This window comes from Juglans regia, chromosome 7, assembly GCF_001411555.2.
Source record: "Juglans regia cultivar Chandler chromosome 7, Walnut 2.0, whole genome shotgun sequence".
NCBI lineage: Eukaryota > Viridiplantae > Streptophyta > Magnoliopsida > Fagales > Juglandaceae > Juglans > Juglans regia.
Genome location: NC_049907.1, coordinates 27771881 through 27790559, shown reverse-complemented (window position 1 = coordinate 27790559; position 18679 = coordinate 27771881). Strand labels below are relative to the sequence as shown.

Below are 18679 nucleotides of genomic sequence, written 5' to 3'. Positions count from 1 at the left end.
GGCTTCCCACGCTTGAATCAAACGTTTCCCATTTGGGAGTTATTGATGCTGCATCTATACTTTTGCAGTGAGAGATCGAAGGAGAGAGAGGGAGAGTCGCGCAATCGAAGTAGAGAGAGAGATTCGGTCGAAGGAGAAAGAGGGAGAGTTGATTGAAGCGTTTCTAAAATCGAAGAAGAGAGAGTCGATTGAGAGTGGTTCGGAAGGAATTACCGAAGGAGAGAGAGAAAATGGAGAACGAAGGAGAGAGAGAGACGATCGGGAAGGATAGAAGATGACCAGTATGTGTCCCCACATTAACATGGCATGGAAGGCTTACGTGTCACCTATTGATTGGTCTCTGATAAACCCACATTTTAGGTGTCTCCGTTCTGAAGCGTTTCTGATTCACAAATCTCACTACTATTAACAAATTATCTCTAAATCCAAACACGGGCTTAAGTCTTTTTCTGGTATTTTTATGTATTTTTTCTAAAGTAATTTATATGTTAAATTTTTTTTATCGAAATCTCTGCTTTAGGCAGAGTGTGGTCTTACAGACAATTTGTTTGCAGAGAGTTACAGAAGTCGAGATCATACCGGTTACAAAAGAATTTGTGTACTGGTGGAGCTCGTCCCAACCGTAATTAGTTGGCTTCTAATCTGGGATTTTCCCTATATGTATTAGTCACAGTTGTAATTTCGCTTTCATGAATAAATGAAATCTATTTCCCATAAATAAAAAATAAATAAAAAAATCGATATCAGGCAATACTAATTACTTTGTTTAAAATTCTAAACTTAAAATAATGCTTGAGATTTAAGAAACTACTTACAAATTCTCATACGTTTGGATCTCCTTTTATAGCAGCAAATTTCTTTCTTCCAAAAATAAAAATATTTTATTTTTTATAACTACTTTTATTCTCTCACCAATTTTCACAAATATTTTCTTAGTTCCTCGTGTTTCCTAATTATAAGGAGATAAGATTATTTAGTACATGATTATAGTTCAACCTCAAGTAATTTTAAATGAACTCAGCAGGGCTAATTAAGCTTGGGTAACAGGTCCTCAAAATCCAGCATGCCCACCCAATTTACCCGGCCCGCAATGGGTAACGAGTAGAAAATCCATCATCCATCATTTTCATTTCGTATGCCTCCTCCTCCTTTTTTTCGGTCCATGCAAGATCATGTCTTCAAGTTCTCTCTACATTGAGACCTATGGCTTGTGGGTCACTCTAGTCTCCGCGGCTCTCTCCGTCTGCATGGGTTTTGCATATTTGTAGATTTGAAGTTTATAGATAAGTCAATTTTAGGATTCCGCAATTTTATTGGTTAGGTTAGTTGTAAATTTGTTGATTTGTATTGAATGGTATTGATTGTGGGTGATCTAAATGGATTAAAAAAGAAAATGAGATGAAATTCACATGAAAAATGATAGTTGCAATTGTGAGCACGCAAGTACCGTGCAATCACTTTGAAAAAAGTAAATAAATACGAGACCCACATGAAAAGATAATAATTTTTTAATAGTAAATTCTACTCTTTTTTTAAAACGACTGTACGGCACTTGCACATTCTACGATTGCATGTATCATTACTCAATCTGCATACCCATTCAAAGATCGGTTGGATCGGTTTCCATTCCTAGGAACTGAAATTGATTAAAAACTAGTTATGAAATTGATTAAAAACTAGTTCGGTCTGAGTTTTAATATTTTGAAAACCGAAGTGGATTGAACCGAATTGAAATATGCATATATTTTAATTATTTTATATTATATATATTATGCTATATGTATTATACATATAATAAAATTAATATAACATAAAATTTTAGTCTTATTATTTATACTTTATTGATATAAACTTACTCTTAAACATGAATATTAATAATATTAAGTTATTAACATGTTATTATCTATTCTTACATATTAATTTACATACTTAGATATATAATATGGTATAAGTATAAAATACACACACATATATATTATATATATATATATATATATATTTAAGTGCATTTTTACATTTTGGTGGTTGCATTGCAATTCTTTTAGTGTATGTTTTTTTAGATTTTGTTTATGTAGGTTATTTGTTTTTTATATGCATGTTTTAGACTTTTAGCTTTAGACCCTAGGAATGTTGTTATGTGCAATTTTCAATAGTTTTTTTTATGCATTATTAAATGCATATTTAATTAAACTAATTAGTGTATTTTGGTTATTTGTTTTTAGTAGTTTTACTTAGATAATTGGTTATATGTATGTTGTTTTGGGCTCTAAAGCTCATATTTAGACTAAAAAATATATTCATTTGCTTAAGAAAAATCAAACCAGTCCAACAAAAAAGTCCAAAACTGAATCATACCTGTAAAATTGAATCTTACCGAAACCAAGAAACTGAAAGTTTCAATTTCCTAAATGAATTGGTCGACCGGTTTCAATTATCAGAATTCCAAAACCGACTTAGATCAATTCGGCTCAACAATATGTCTAAAACCGAACCGATTATACTCTTACTGCCCATATGGGGCGAGTAGCAACTCTACTCTTACTTCTTCCTTTGCTTCGTCAAGATTTTGGAAAATATTTTAGCTAGTTTAGAATTCTTCCAAAATGGTGTACCAAGTTTGTAAGCATACTTGATTGCTAGCAATTAAATATTTTAAACTTGAGTATTATAGTTATAATTGAAGTATATATGAGAAATGGTGGATCTTAATAGTTTATAAATTGACATGATTTAATGTGATTTATCAAATTTATTTTACCACAAAATATACTTTATAATCTAGCGTATTATATCAAACTATATAAGTTCACAAATTTTCTGTTATTAAAAATATTGTCCACCCTATTTGATAGATAACACATGACAATCCAAAATATTGCAATGCAGAATATTTTTTTTATTTAAAAAAGAAATAGAAATACAAAATTATGATAATTTTTTTAAAGAAAAAAAACCCTCTAGATAGGATTGGAAGTTTCCTCTCCCCTCCTAGTAGATGTTGGTCATCACCAAATGGCTCTTGTATGCAGCGGCCGAATTTGACAAGCCCACAGTTGCTAGACCTTGGCCACCAGGCCACCGACTTGAGTGGACTGTGGACAACCTCAGTGATGATTTGATGGTTTGGTAGCGAGGGATAACTCTCCATCCAGCCAATTAGGATTTGATTTAAAACTTGAGCGGTGTTACTTTGTCGTTTATATTTGTAAATTATCATCAAAATCAGTTTTTTATTTTTTTTCATATATATTTTTTTTTCATTTTAAAACATTTTTAAAAAATATAAAAAAAAATCAATACATTAATACTTTCTAAACTATTAAATAAAAAAAAATTAAAAATAAAAATAAATATATGAGATGTCAAAATAAGATGTCAAAGTAGCATTATTCTTAAAACTTACCATAATACTTAAAATTATTATTAAAAAAATATAAACCTAATTTATTTAAGAAAGAAAACAGTTCATTCTTATTTATAGTTAAGAAAGAAAATATTTTTGGCATAACAAATTAATATATATTTTTTTTTATAAATATATTTTTACACATTTGATCATATATATTTATATAAAAAGTCTAGAACTTATATAGACTATAATTAAATTCAATACTATATTAGTATATGTATTAATTATTATTTATGTATTTATACTATAATATAAATAGATTAATAGTTTAATTCATGTAAACAATATATTATTACTATATAGATAGTCTGTAAAATAGAAAAAATCGAAACAATCGGATCAAAATCGGAAAAATCGAAAGTTTTAGTTTCTATAGTGAAACGGTCTGGTTATACTCTTATAATTAATATTATATATATAATATATATAAAAAAATTAGTATATATATTTATCCAGGTTCAATTCGATTCAAACCAATTTTCAAAATATGAAAATCATACCGGACTGGTTTAGAATTAGTTTCGATTCTAAAGAATCAATTATGAACCGAACAAAACACATCGATCCGGTTTAACCTGTGTATCGATTTCTTTTACACTCCTAGTGCCAACACTGAGGTTTATTTTGGTTATACAAATCATCTTATCTCATTTAATTTAATTTAATTATTATAATTTTTTTTAAATATTCACGTAAAATATAATAAATAATTTATTTTTATAATTTTAAAATAAAATATTATTTTATAATAAAATTATATTAAAATAATATTTTATTTAATTTTTATCTCGTATCGTCCGTAATTAATATAAAGCCAAAGCAATCCTTTCAGTCTGAAGAGTGAAGACGAGTTAAGAAGCCGTGTGAGACTGTGAGGTGGGTCTGGTCTGTCTTTAGATACGCACCACAACAGCCATACGCACGGACATAGTTACTGAGCATGGAGCCTGCATTAGTACTTGGCGGCGGTGGCTCTTTCCCCCACATCCCGTCCCTCGCTATCCGCTCAACGTCATCACCTCCTTTTTTGGGTTTCACCTTTGGCTCACGCATCCAGTGGTCAATATCTCTCGCCCGCAATCCCATACAACAAAAATCCCACACCCGTTTGGCCCTAGCTCGCGCTCCTGAGAGAGACCATAACGTAACCGAGCCTCCGGCAAAGGCGCTTCGACGTATCCTCGACTTGCCTGGTGTTCACCAGGGCCCTGCTTGTTTTGATGCTCTCAGTGCAAAGCTTGTGGAGAAGGCCGGATTTCAATATTGCTTCAGCAGTGGCATGTGCTTTCCTCTTTTTATTTAATTTTATTTTTCAAGAGTATTGAATTATGTCGTTTGGGATTCCAGCACAGGACTGTTATGATATGGTTAAAAAGGTTAATCAAATTAGTATCTAACAATCCTAAGACTTTTAAATCAATGGTTGATCAAAATAGAGACCACATCACGAGTTCAAGTAACGGAGGGAGCTACCTATAAACTGGATTCAAATGCTTTGGTACTATGAATGGACATGATGTTAAGTTATTGAATACTGATAGATGAGTGAAACCACCAAAAGGGAAATGGCTACCATCGGATTAGTGTTGATAGAGTGGGCCGTTGTGAATGTTGAATCTGGAAGTGAGGTTGAATGTTTTGATCCTGAAGGTTAATGATTTAATCAAATTAGTATCCAACAGTTCTAGGACTTTTAGATCAATGGTTGTGTCTTTAACATGACTGATTACATATTTGGAGCTTGAGTGTTCTTTTTTCATTCATGTGTTCTGAGTTGTGGAAGATTTGGGTTCCATGATTACATATTTGGATCGGTTATGAATTCTGTTGATTATGATTGGGAATATTCTAGGTTAAATTTTGATTCAATTACATTTAAATATGATTACATTTATATACAATTACATTTGATGTCCAATAAGATAAGGGTTTTGTTTACTTCAGTGGTTGTGTGTTTTTATTTGATCACTTCCCTATCAATAAAAAAAATTCTTACCTATCAAAAGAATTTAATCACTTATAATGCGCAATGACAGATAGATACCCTACTTTGAAAAGGCTTGGATATTGGCTTATCAGGGATTGTTTGTCATTTTTTTAACATCTGGGTTTAACGGTTAGCTGAATTGTTTTATTGATTTTGTTTTATTGGTTTAAAGGAATGTGTGATGCCAATCCTATACGCAGACAACCCCATGATAATAAGTAATTTACCTTGATTAGAAGTACTGGGCCCATGGGTTGTGGTTGCTGGGGGTGTTAAATTCTCTTGTTAAAATTCATTGTGGTCTTCAATAAAATTTTGTTTACCGATAAAAAAGTTCATTGTGGTCTTCTTGGACTCTATGTTTGATATAATTATTTTGATCTACTACGGAGAATATGCAAAGAAAATTAAGCAAGTACTTTGAAACTAAAATTTGTTTTGTGACTTGAATATCATGTTCTTATTTATAAGATTTCATTTTTTTGGGGGGCTTGTTTTACTGAGGTTATGAGTATTCCTGATCTTGATCACTTTGGGTAGTATAATGAGAGGTTGTTTTTCGGTTACTTTGGATTTCAGTTTGTAAATCCCTGATAGTTTGGATAGTAAGACCTCCATGCTGTAATTTAAATGCACCAACTTGGCCATTGTTTGGTGTGCTTAAATAATCTGGATTCAAAGAAACATTTCTGCCCAACAGATTTTGATCTGTGTACCAAAATTGACATCAGCAGCACAGAATCTCCCACTTCAGATGCCATCTGAATGAGGGAGAAGAGTGCCTCGATTTACAGCATTTGAGTCTGTCTTCTTCTATTTTCCTTTCATTCAGATAATTCTATAAAATCTTCAAATTTAATGTGTTACGTAAGAGATTAGAGCATTCCCTACACATTCACGGATCATTTTTATTAAGTCAATTAACAGAGGATACATAACTGTTTTAATTTTATATTTCTCCTTTGAAAGTTTTATTTTTGCTGGATGTTCTTTTGAAGTGGACAGAAAATCATTTTTTAAGAAATTAGGTTTAGAAGTAATTTGGAATTCATCTGTACTTGTGGTGGCATTAATGGGTTTGTTAACTATTTTGGAAGAGACAAGCTAGTTTGTTGATGCCATTCTATGCTTCCATTAGGATTTTCAATATCGGCTGCTAGATTGGGATTACCAGATGTGGGTTTAATATCCTATGGAGAGATGTTAGATCAGGGGCAACAAATTACCCAAGCTGTTTCGATTCCTGTCATTGGGGATGGTGATAATGGATACGGGAATGCAATGAATGTCAAGAGAACAGTAAAGGGATATATTAGTGCAGGTTTTGCGGGGATCATTCTTGAAGATCAGGTTCATATTATTGTACTTCTTAATATTCATGAATTGATATGTTATACTCTTTCTCCCAGTCTCTATTTATATTAACTTCTATATGTTGTTTCTTGATTACAGAATAGATAGGTCTTTTGCTTCTAGGATATTAATGCGGCTTTGTTTTATTGTATTTTATTATTGTATTTTACTTAACTTCCTTACATTTATGTCTAGTTCATCTGCATGAGTTGGTGGAAGGTGATGATCAGGGTGGTTTTAAAAATAGGATTGGAAAAATAAAAATGTCGTATAATCTGAGATTTTTGTTTAAAAGTGTTTGCTGCCAAGCATGGGCTTTTGGAAAAATCATAGTTATGAAATGAGAATAGGGTTGAGTGAACAAACCTTATTTCTAGTGCTGTCTGAAGCCTCTCATTAAAGTATAAAAATTTTAGCAAAAAAAATATTCATGCAAGCAGGATAACAATTTTGTTTTCACATAAAGGAAAGGGGTCTTATAACTCTTGCTTCAATACTATATCCCGTTAGGCATGAAAGTTCTTGAAGATTGTTGAGGGTCATAAGATAAGACCCTCATGAGGGCCTTGAAGTTTTTCTTCATGAGATTTGTTGTGGTTGGGAATTTGAAGGGCCCAAAAGCATGATGTTCAATTCTATTGCTTTTCACAGTAATTGTTCAATTGGAAAGGTGAAATCATTTGGAAAGTCTGTCGTGGCCTTGCTTTGTAAATTACTATGGGCTGTTTTTGCAAGTTTAGAGCCTATCTGGAGCAGTTTGCTTATCTTCCTGTGGGTTAAAACTTACAGCTTAATTTTTTACGTAGCATTTGTTACTGGCAATTTGTGTAGTCACCATGCAATCTGCATTATTACCCCTTTAAGATTTTTGTTACTTATAAACTTTCATTGCAAGGTGTCTCCAAAAGCTTGTGGTCATACACAAGGCAGAAAAGTGGTGCCCAGAGAGGAGGCCATAATGAAGATAAAGGCTGCTATTGATGCTCGGAAGGAGAGTGGCTCCGACATTGTTATTGTGGCAAGAACCGATTCTCGCCAAGCAGTATCTTTGGACGAATCACTCTGGAGGTGTAGGGCCTTTGCTGATGCTGGAGCAGATGTTCTTTTTATTGATGCACTAGCTTCAAAAGAAGAGATGAAGGCTTTCTGTGAAATTTCTCCCCTAGTTCCAAAAATGGTACATTATACTTTCCTCATTGCAGTGTTGGCATTGAAATTTTTTTTTTTTTTGATAGTAAAATAAGTATTTATTCATCCAATCAACTGTCAATTACAAAATTAGAATATGCCATATTTATGTAGGAGCATTAGAAACTAAAAACTCATGAAAATCCATGCCATTAAAGTCCACAGCAATGGCCCAGGTACAAAGGGTTCTAAAAAATAACATTTTTAGATTATCCATGCTTCTTTTTCTCAGATTATCCGTAGTAAAAATCTTCCCCAAAGACACTGTCCACACAAAGAACGAAGCTTTGGGAGGAGCCTTATTATGCCAAAGCTTTCTCCAGGGAAAATGTATATCAGGAACTTGTGTGATTACCTTGTAAAAGGAGCTAACAGTGAAGACCCCTTTCCTTGTTTCCTTGTTGGACTCCACCACAAATCATTTGCATGCTGAATATTTGGGCGACAAGAGTACAAAAGACTATAAAAATCTACAAAACTCCCCATCTCCTAGTCTTGTGCTGCCCGATTGAAGTTGATATTCCAGTGGATGTTTCTACCTACGATTTCCATTACCTCCGCCACCATGGCATCTCTAGCATTTGCAATCACGAAAAGTGTAGGAAACAAGTCTTGTAGAGTACTATTTGTACACCAAACATCCTTCCAAAATCTGATCTTTGAACCTATACCCAATTGCAATCTTGTATGTTGATGGAAAACCACCCATCATCTTCTAATGTGTTTCCATAGCCCCCTTCCAGCGGCCCCTCGAACTTCTCTAGTACACCAACCCCCCTCTAAACCACCGTATTTGTTCTCAATCACAGTCTTCCATAAGGCAGCCGGTTCCTTGATATAACGCCACAACCATTTGCCAAGTAGTGCCCGATTGAACATCCTCAAATTTCTAATACCCAAACCATCATTGGAGATAGGATGACACACAACTTCCCACTTGACTAGATGGAATTTAAACTCTTCACCTAGACCCCCCAACATAAAGTCTCTCTGTAGTTTCTCAAGACGACCCGCCACACTTGCCGGTATAGGGAATAAGGATAAGAAGTAAGTGGGTAGATTAGAAAGCGTACTTTTAATAAGCGTAATCCGGCCCCCTTTTGACAAATACATTCTCTTTCAACTTGCCAATCTTCTCTCTACTTTTTCAATCACAGTATCCCATATAGAAAGCGCCCTCGAGGCTATACCCAATGGTAATCCCAAGTAGCTCATAGGAAGAGACCCTATCTTACAACCCATAGTACCAGCCAACACCCTCAAATTTTGATCTTCTCTAATAGGCACCAACTCAGATTTATCATAGTTCACTTTTAAACTAGACACTACTTCAAAACAAAGCAACAATGCCTTCACAGCCCTCAAATGATCTGACTCGGCTTCGCACATAATAAGCGTATCCTCTGCAAACAGTAAATGTGAAATGGTAGTGATACCCCTACTCGGCGATCCAAACTGAAAACTACTAATATAACCATTAGTCACTAAGGCTGAGATCATCCTGCTTAGTGCCTCCATAACAATAACAAAAAGGAATGTAGATAATGGATCCCCTTGTCTCAAGCCACGAGAGCTCGGGAAGAAACCCTCTGGACTGCTGTTGATTAACACAGAGAATCTTGCCGTGGAAATACACCATTTGATCCACGACCTCCATCTTTCTCCAAATCCACACCTACCCAGTAGGTATAGAAGAAAATCCCAATTAACATGATCATATGTCTTCTCCATATCTAACTTACACATAAGCCCTAAGCTGCCAGCCTTCAATCTACTGTCCAGACACTCGTTAGCAATTAGAGCCGCATCAAGTATTTGTCTACTCTTCACAAAGGCATTTTGGGGCTTAGTAACGATCTGTCCCAAGACCTCACTCAAACGGTTAGCGAGCACTTTAGCAATGATCTTGTATGTACCATTCACTAGACTAATAGGCCGAAAATCGGAAATCTCAAAAGCCCCTACCTTTTTAGGGATTAAAGCAAGGAAAGTGGTATTGAGACTTTTCTCAAATTTACCTACCGAGAAAAGCTCTTGAAACACCTTCATAAGATCCACATTTATCACCTCCCAACATTCTTGGTAAAAACCCATGGAGAAACCATCAGGGCTGGGAGCCTTATTTTTTGTCATTTTCTTTACTACATCATAGATCTCTTCCTCTTCGAAAGCCCTTTCCATCCTTGTGACTTCCTCCGACTCAATAGTGTAAAAAACTAATCCATTCAAAGTAGGCCTCCACCCCACCTATTCAGTGAGAAGCTCTCCAAAGAAATTTACCACGTGATCTTTTATTACCTCTTCTTCTCTACACTCGATCCCCTCAATTTTCAGCATCTCAATGGTATTATTTCTTTTATGAGAATTTGCAATCTTATGGAAAAATTTTATGCTCCAATTCCCTTCCTTTAGCCAAAGAGCTCTTGATTTCTGGCGCCACGACATCTCTTCTTGTAGAATTATTCTCTCAAGATTTGCAACCTGCAACTAGCATAGTTTTATGTGCTTGTTCCTCCTTAGTAAGTGGTCTCCCTTCTTGTAGTCGTTCTAACTCCTGTATTTCCTCCCACTTTGTATTTTTATTATCTTCTACATTGCCGAAAGTTTGTTAGTTCCACACCTTTAAGTCTCTTTTTAACGCTTTCAATTTATTTGCAAAAATGTAGATGGGAGTACCTTCGAAATGATACGAACTCCACCATTGTTTGACCCTATCCACAAAACCTTCAGACTTCAACCACATATTCTCAAACTTAAAATACATTTTACCACTGCGAATACCTCCACAATCAAGCAAAATTGGCCAATTATCTGAAGCTAGGCGTTCCAAACGTGTTTGCCAGATATCAGGAAAATGACCTTCTAGCTCATGTGAAATTAAGAAACAATCCAAATGGGACCAAGACTGATTATTTGACCATGTTGCTACACCCCAACAAGTGGAAGGTCGATCAGATTCAAGTCAAAAATACACTCAGAAAATTCCAAACTTGCTGGTCTCAATCTTCTACTTCCAGAACATTCACTTTGGAAACGAACCACATTGAAATCCCCTCCAATGCACCAAGGGAGCTCCCACCAACTACGCACCCCTACAAGCTCATCCCACAACATACTTCTGTCTATATCTTGATTAGGCCCATACACGCCTGCAAATGCCCACAAAAAACCATCTGAAACACATTTAAATGAGCATGCTATCAAATATCTCCCTATATATTCCTCCACTTTCTCCACCACTCTCTTATCCTACATCACCACAATTCCACCCGATGCCCCTGAAGAGGCCAAGTATACCCAGTCTACATACATGTTGCTCCATAAACTCCGCACAATTTTCCTACTGATCATTTTCAGTTTTGTCTCCTGTAGGCACACAATGTCCGCTTTCCACTCACGAATTAAATGCCTAATCCGAAGACGTTTCTCTACCACGTTGAGACCCCGAACATTCCAAGAAACAATCTTGGGCTTCATTGGGAAACAGACAGCCCCTTCCCTTTTGCCCTATTCCTACTAGAACTACGTTCCGAATTCATCGATCACATCAATCTTTTCAATTCCCGGCTTTTCTTCGAATTCCCTTTCTTATTTTGGCGATGTCCAGCTTTCATGGCAATTAACAAAGTTATGAATTGCTCCTCATACCCATCACAAACAATCCCTACCACATTTTGAATTTCCTTTGCTTTGTGTATAACCCAATCTGAGACTTGATCTGGAAAATAATAGTTCAATGGGATTGGATTCCCCACTTTGTTATCCTGAAAACCACCCCCCACCGAAAGCTCCTCCAAACCGCAAGCCTCAGGGATGAAAAGTTCATCCTCCACGGAGTGCATCAAGTCATCCGAATCATTCTCCTCCTCAGCCATCTCAAACTCCTCAAAGTGTTTCACAGATAGGTCCACCGGAGTCGGGAACACCCCACCTCCCTTCATCGGTGATTTCTGTCCCTCGTTTGGCGGAGAAAAACGAGCCTCAAAACCCACCAATGCCTGTTGCGCATAGAACGCCGGCGACACCTCATCGACGACATCCTCTGCAACCGTCGGCGCCGTCTGTGTTACCGTCGGCTGACCCAACGCTGTCGGTTGGCTATCCGGCACAAACCCGAGGCTGTGCAGCTCGGGTGGGAATTGGCTAGGGCTCTTGTCCGACGTAACGGGTTGAGCTGACCCGAGTTTGGAATGTGTCCTGGGCTGAGAAGGCCCAGGCCCAACGAGGATCTGCCCAATAGGCCAAGAAGGCCCTACCCCATCAGCCCGAGTTGAATTAACGGGCGGGTTGCTAAGATTGAACTTGGGCCGCGACGGCCCACTCTTCTTTCTCCACACAGCCCAACCCTTACCTTTTTTTAAATTCTGCTGGGCCTTATTCTGAGTGTTGCCCGGCCCATGATCCATAACTTTGGATTTCCCTTTTTGGACCCCCGTGTCCTCCATTGCCTTAAATGAAGCAGCAAACTCCACTATTACAGCCACGTCCCTCTGCAGAGAACGCAGCTACCCCTGCATTTCCATCAATCTCCTTCTGACTTCCCACGACTCCTGACACACAGAATGGCTCGGCACACCACTTTGATTCAACCTTCCTTCCCGATGCCATGGCCCTTGTCCTCTACCTGCAACTCTCGCACCACCATCACACAGGTTCGCACCGCCATCGCGCAAGTTCGCACCACCATCACGCAGGTTAACATTCACAGACAAAGCCTCCTTATACGACCGATCTTTATTCTCAGTGCCCTAGTACCGAGACTCCGAAACCCTCCTCCATTCAACCCACCCACTTTCAAGCCATCCTTCCCTTTCTCTCTCAGCATCTCCCTCATCTTCCTTCATCCCCATCCATTCTCACCCTCAGGAATGCAAATAATATTCCTCCTCCCCCCTGATTATACTCTGATATTTCAATAAATCTCCCTCTCCTATTAACACATCATTGTGCAATAATACTGCAGAACCCATTCCGTGTTGCCGAATAAACCTCCTTCTTCCCCTTGCTTAAGCACTCCTCAAGTACCTTCACAAGCCACTGGCACCTTTTACTTAATCTTTAGGACTGAATACCATGGCACCTTTTACCGATTAAAAAAAAAAAAGAAAAATCTTTAGGACTGAATGTACCGAACAACTCACTTATTTTTATTAAAATTGTTTTTGCTTATTAAAGAAAAGGAGGGGGCAGGGGTGTCCTCTCTTGTATATCTTTTCTGCTCTTGGGTTCACCCCCTTTGTGTGCATTAGATCTTCACATATCAAAGGAAAAAAGAATGGTGCGACCACAAGCGCACTTTCACTGCTATATTCTGGTTAGCATTTGAAATTTATTATGTTGTGTTCCCATGTTGCAGAAATCTTAAAACTAGCTTGATGTCTACAACTAATGAATAAACATGAACAATATGATCATATTGATTTTTTGCAAGCCCAATTATCTGGGTGACATTTACGTGTAAACTTTTGCTAGTCGAGAATGTACTTTGTTATTGGATACTAAAACTAATTTCATTCTAAATGATCTACTAGTCCAGATTTTACTTAGTTTATGGATAATAAAAGCCCATTTCATTCTATATGGGTGAACTTCTTCACTGATTCAAAAGTAGGGGTTCCATATATTGACTTAATGGTTCAAATTTTGTATTGTTAGAGAATGGCATGTTCTTAATTGTATTAGTTGTAAACCAGCTCGTATGCAGTAACTCCTATCGAATTTTTGTTGATTCATTAGTGTGTGTGTGTGTGTGTATTTATGATTAGAATTGGTCCATTGTTTGACAACAAAGAGTAGCTCAGTTAGTCGTTTTGGCTGACTTATACTGCTAGTTATAGGAACCCTTTGGTAACTCTGAGTTCCTAAATCTCTTGAATGGAATGGAGGAAGAGATGTCACTAGTGGAATTGTTTGTACTAACCTCCTTCCCCTCCCCTACAAGTACAGAGAAAATTAATTGCTAAATACAGACAATTTAGTTGAGCCACTAAAGACATATGCTGTGTACACATGAACAGACACGCATAGATATCATTAGACATGCACATGAATTCCTATATGATTAAGTGATGTCCTAATGCTTTCTTTTATTATCAGTGGCCTAATAGATCTCAGTCATTAACTAGGACTTCAAGGTTACATAGAGTCATGAAGCTTTACATTGTCATATTAGAAAACAAATTGTAGTTACTAATAAAGTTCATTGATTCTTGCCTAGGCCAATATGCTTGAAGGAGGGGGCAAAACACCAATACTTAATCCTCTTGAACTCGAGGATATTGGATATAAACTTGTGAGCTATCCACTTTCCTTGATTGGGGCATCCATTCAAGCAATGCAGGTTTACTCTTAACCTTTTTTCCTTCCTTGTCAATTATCTTCAATTGTCTAGAATTATATAAATATGAAATGGTTAAAAGTATATCTAATCACTAGGGAGATAGGCGCGTGCCTTGATCTCCCCGTTTGGCAGTGATTTAGATTACTTAACTGGAAAGAAATCTGCCCTTACAATGTGAAATATTGAATGAGGAAAAGATATATGCATAAAGATAAAAAAATCACAAACACAGACAACACATAAAGAAAGTAATGCATCCAAATAAAGGATTAAATCTACTGTCATGTAGTTCCTTATCAAAAGTAAGCTCTTACTTTCTAAGGAATTATGGAAATTTGGTGGAAATAAAGTAGGTGATTGTAACTCTATCTATGTTAGACATTAATGTAATTCTATGAACTATTAAGTAGTTTATGCTGACTTGAAAAGATATGCTGAGAGTGCTCATGTCCCAAATATAATTACACGAACTTTAGTCTGCATTTGCTTTGTTGACGACATTGTACAAGACAGTTGGTAACGTGTTCTAGAAAATTTGAACCAAGAATTGATGGGCTTTGTGCGTATCAAATATACTGGCATATATTTCTCAATTATTCAAAAGATTTTCCCACTGTACAAGATAAAGGTCTTGTGTATATCGAATCTTTTGATTAGGTATTATCACACTCTCATTTGAATGGTTTTTTCATTACTTGGAACTTATCTCGGTATAATGAACTCGAGTATTATACATGCTAGTTTGGTTAAGTTTTTTATTTCAATACCCAGTTATATAGCGCAATCAATTCTAGGTAAGTATTGTCGTTAAAAAAATGAACTTTAAAAATATTAGTGTGGAATAGCATGCTATATTCAAACAATAAAGTTTTGACTTTTGACTTTGGATGTTATATGTCCCACATGAAAGGAAAAGAAATGAAGATTTGTATTTCATGGAATAAACCCACATACTATCTGTCCCACATGGAAAAGAAAGGCAAGCGTAGCAACCTGGAGCATCCATAAAAGGAGCCTCTATTTCACAAGGCAAATAGGTGGGAAGCATCAAGTAATTATTTCAAATTAATCCACACCCACTAAAGCAGGGACAAAATTGTCCAAAATAAATTCGAAACAGCTTATAGCGGCTTGGCTTTTTTATACAAGGAATACATATTGGAGATGATGTATCATGGTCGTAAGGAAAGAAGATGCTTGCTATGATTCTTCTGATTGCGTATGAGAATATAGCTCTGGTCTGTTCACAATATATGGAGAAATTATACTTATCACCATCCAAACGAATACCCATTTTCAATGATGCCTTCAGACTATCAATTCAATACTTGGCATCCCAATTTGATACTTTGATGTGAATTTGCACACCATTCATAAGATTTTGACATTAAATGGACAAACAGTAGATTACGTGAGTTGCATGTGTCAATTCTTGACCTAAAAAAGCCAATGTGTCCTTATACCGCTGATGGTGGATGATAAGGGCACTTTGCTCATTTTAAGCCAGAAAAAGGATGGTCTGAGTCACATTATGTACTTTTCATCCAATTTAATGTCAAAACATGCCAGATGGTGCAAATGGCAATATGGTATCGGATTAAGTATCAAAGTTAAATAATTTGGAGATGCCATTGCAATTGGTAGGTTTTTTTTTTTTGGGGGGGTGGGGGGGTGGGTGAAATCTCCCCTCTATGTATGTAATTGGTTACGTTTGGAAGAATTTCTGGTTTGGGATTTGTCACCAACCTATAATGAATAACCAATGAAGAACATCTCATAGAGTAGAAGTAAGTTCCCTAACAGTTACTCAGAAAACGGATAAAGGTCGTGACATGTATCAAGTGTTGAGAAGAATCCTTTTTAAAGCAGTGTGCAATTCAATATTGTTGATTGGAAGGCCCCACATTGTTTGATGAAAATCCAAATAGGTGAACATTCTCAAAGGTCGATTCTTTTCCTCCTTAAGATACTTATACTTTGGCGTTTCTCATATTGTCATGATTAAGCAGGATGAGATACTTCATAATCATAAGAGCGGGTTGGTAATTGATCATATACTAAGAGACTGTGCTTCAACAGAATTCAAGAAGCATTACTGTGAGATTAAGCCAATTCTTAGAGCAATGACAGGATGAAATGCGGTGACAACTCACTCATTGTGACATTGTGCTTAATTCAAGAATATTTTTACAAGAGCGAGGTAATTGTGTATGATTTCTTATTATCAGACTAAAGGTATAGATGTAGCTTTAGATTTTTGCAAAACAAGGAAGAAAAAAGTGAAAGCATCATCTGGAGTTCCTATACATTTGGAAAGTTGAAGCTTCCAAGCCATATCGAGACGTCCATATCCAACACCAAGTATTTGGTTCCGTTTCAGTGTGATTCGTCAAATGATTATGTGAATTTGAGGGTGAATTCTCTCCAATGTGGGAAGGATGATGTAGATCAATGCTCGGCTCACCTTCGAACTTGAAGGGGATTTGCAATTTATTGAGTCTCGCTCGACCCAGACATGCTCAATCAAGTTTTAGGCCCAAATAGAGACATCACTTGACCTTCTCTGGATTCTAGCTCAAGTGAATTTGCAATAAAGCTCAAGCTGAAACTTCACACAATTCCCAGCTTGAGCAAATTTGCAATGATTGCTTGAATAGACTTAGCTCAACCTTCACACAGATTTTGCTCGAGTGAGTTGTTAGGTTCGTTTTGAATTATGATTTCTTGTTAGTGTTGGATTCTGAACTCTACTTGCACATAATAAGGCCAGTTTGGCGACGCCTGTTATTTTTTCAGTATTAGCTACGAGAAACAATCTTGAGAGAGTTCTCTCCTACTTCCTTAGGATCTTAGGGTTATTTTCTAGGCTTTCAAGAAGAATTTAATGAGGACTACCAGAAGGTCTTGGACATTACAAAAGTTGAGTCAATTCCATATCTCTAACCATGTTTTAAAGGATGTTTCCAAGTTGCTTTTCCCCAAACTGACAAGGTGAAAGCATCCTCAGCATCTTCAAATTTGCTAACTTTACAAGTGAGCTCTGCTTTGATTGTCCTTAACTTCAAATAACAGTACCAATATCTTTTTCATCAATTTGCAAAATGGCGATGAGTACAAAAGGATGTAATGTTCATGGATGACGAAATTTGATTGACTTCCATATGTTTTGAAAAATTCATTGAAAATGGTTTTAGTGATCTTGAATATTTTAGGGTATATTTTGGAATTTTAAATGAATGTTATAGGGCATTTTAGTCATTTTAGTGATCCCTTCAGCACGGTGGCCAAGACCCATTACGTGGGCTATGAATGATGATGGTGGAGAGAAGAGCGCTAACCGGGAGCATGTCAAGGGGAGGGGTAAGATGGTTGCTTTCTGAAGCCAAAAATAATATCATGGAACGTAAGGGGGCTCCATGAACATAATAAGCGGCTCCAAGTTAGAAACTTACTTCACCAATGGAATGGGGACATTGTTTGCTTATAGGAGATTAAGTTGGAAGTTATCACAAGAAAACTAGTCCGAAGTTTATGTAGAGGGCAACATATAGGGTGGTCATACATGCCATCTAAAGGAGCATCCGGGGGAGTCCTAATTATGTTCAATAAAATAGTGTTGAAAAGGGTAGAGGAATGTGTGGGTGACTTCACTGTGGCTTGTTCATTTATGAACCTAGAAGACGGTTTCCAATGGGCATTTGCTGGTGTTTATGGCTCAAATATTAATTCGGAGAGAAGACCATTGTGGGAAGAATTGGCAGGACTTCTCAATTGGTGGGAGTTACCCAGTTGCATAGGGGGTGATTTTAACGTAGCTTGCTACCCAAGCGAGAGGTCTGGTGCGCCCCACATCACTCCCGCCATGAAGGAGTTTTCTGATTTTATTTTAGAACAGGAGCTTATGGATATTCCATTAACAAGAGGTACATTTACTTGGTCCAACAACTGAGAACTCCCATCTTGGTCGAGGATTGATAGGTTCTTGTTAACTCTAGACTAGCAGATATATTATCTAGATGTAGTTTAAAGAAGACTACACCGTTTATTCTCCAATCACTTCCTCATCATCTTAGACTGTGGTGCATCTAAGGGGGTAGAATGTATTTTAAATTTGAGAATATGTGGCTTAAATCTAATGGTTTTGTAGACAGGGTCAGACAATGGTGGTTTTCTTACAATTTCCAAGGCTTTCCAAGTTTTATAATGGCAAGAAAGTTGAAAGCTCTGAAACATGATCTGAAGCAACGGAATGAACAAGTTTTTAGCAATGTGCTTCAGCAGAAGCGTTCTCTCTTAGAAGAGCTATGGGGTTTGGAGGGTGAGGAGGAGGCAAGTAAATCCGAGAGAATTCGCAAAAGTCAGGTTGTAACTGAACTTGAAAGAGTATCTTTGATGGAGGAGA

General features: G+C 36.7%; 1 protein-coding gene across 4 annotated transcripts in view; it reads left to right on the top strand.

Annotated features, from left to right (window-relative positions):
- The first annotated feature begins 4244 nt into the window (after positions 1–4244).
- The window catches only part of LOC109020906 (2,3-dimethylmalate lyase-like), a 29643-nt gene continuing 15208 nt past the window's right edge, over positions 4245–18679 (top strand). For 3 of the 4 annotated variants that reach the window (XM_019003431.2, XM_019003432.2, XM_019003434.2), the window contains exons 1-4: positions 4261–4686; positions 6535–6746; positions 7645–7926; positions 14155–14277. In XM_019003431.2, coding sequence (XP_018858976.1) covers positions 4350–4686; positions 6535–6746; positions 7645–7926; positions 14155–14277 — 954 coding nt within the window. In that variant the 5' untranslated portion in view covers positions 4261–4349. Of the gene's footprint in view, positions 4687–6534; positions 6747–7644; positions 7927–14154; positions 14278–18679 lie in introns of all 4 variants that reach the window. The other variant, XM_019003430.2, reaches the window with a different exon arrangement.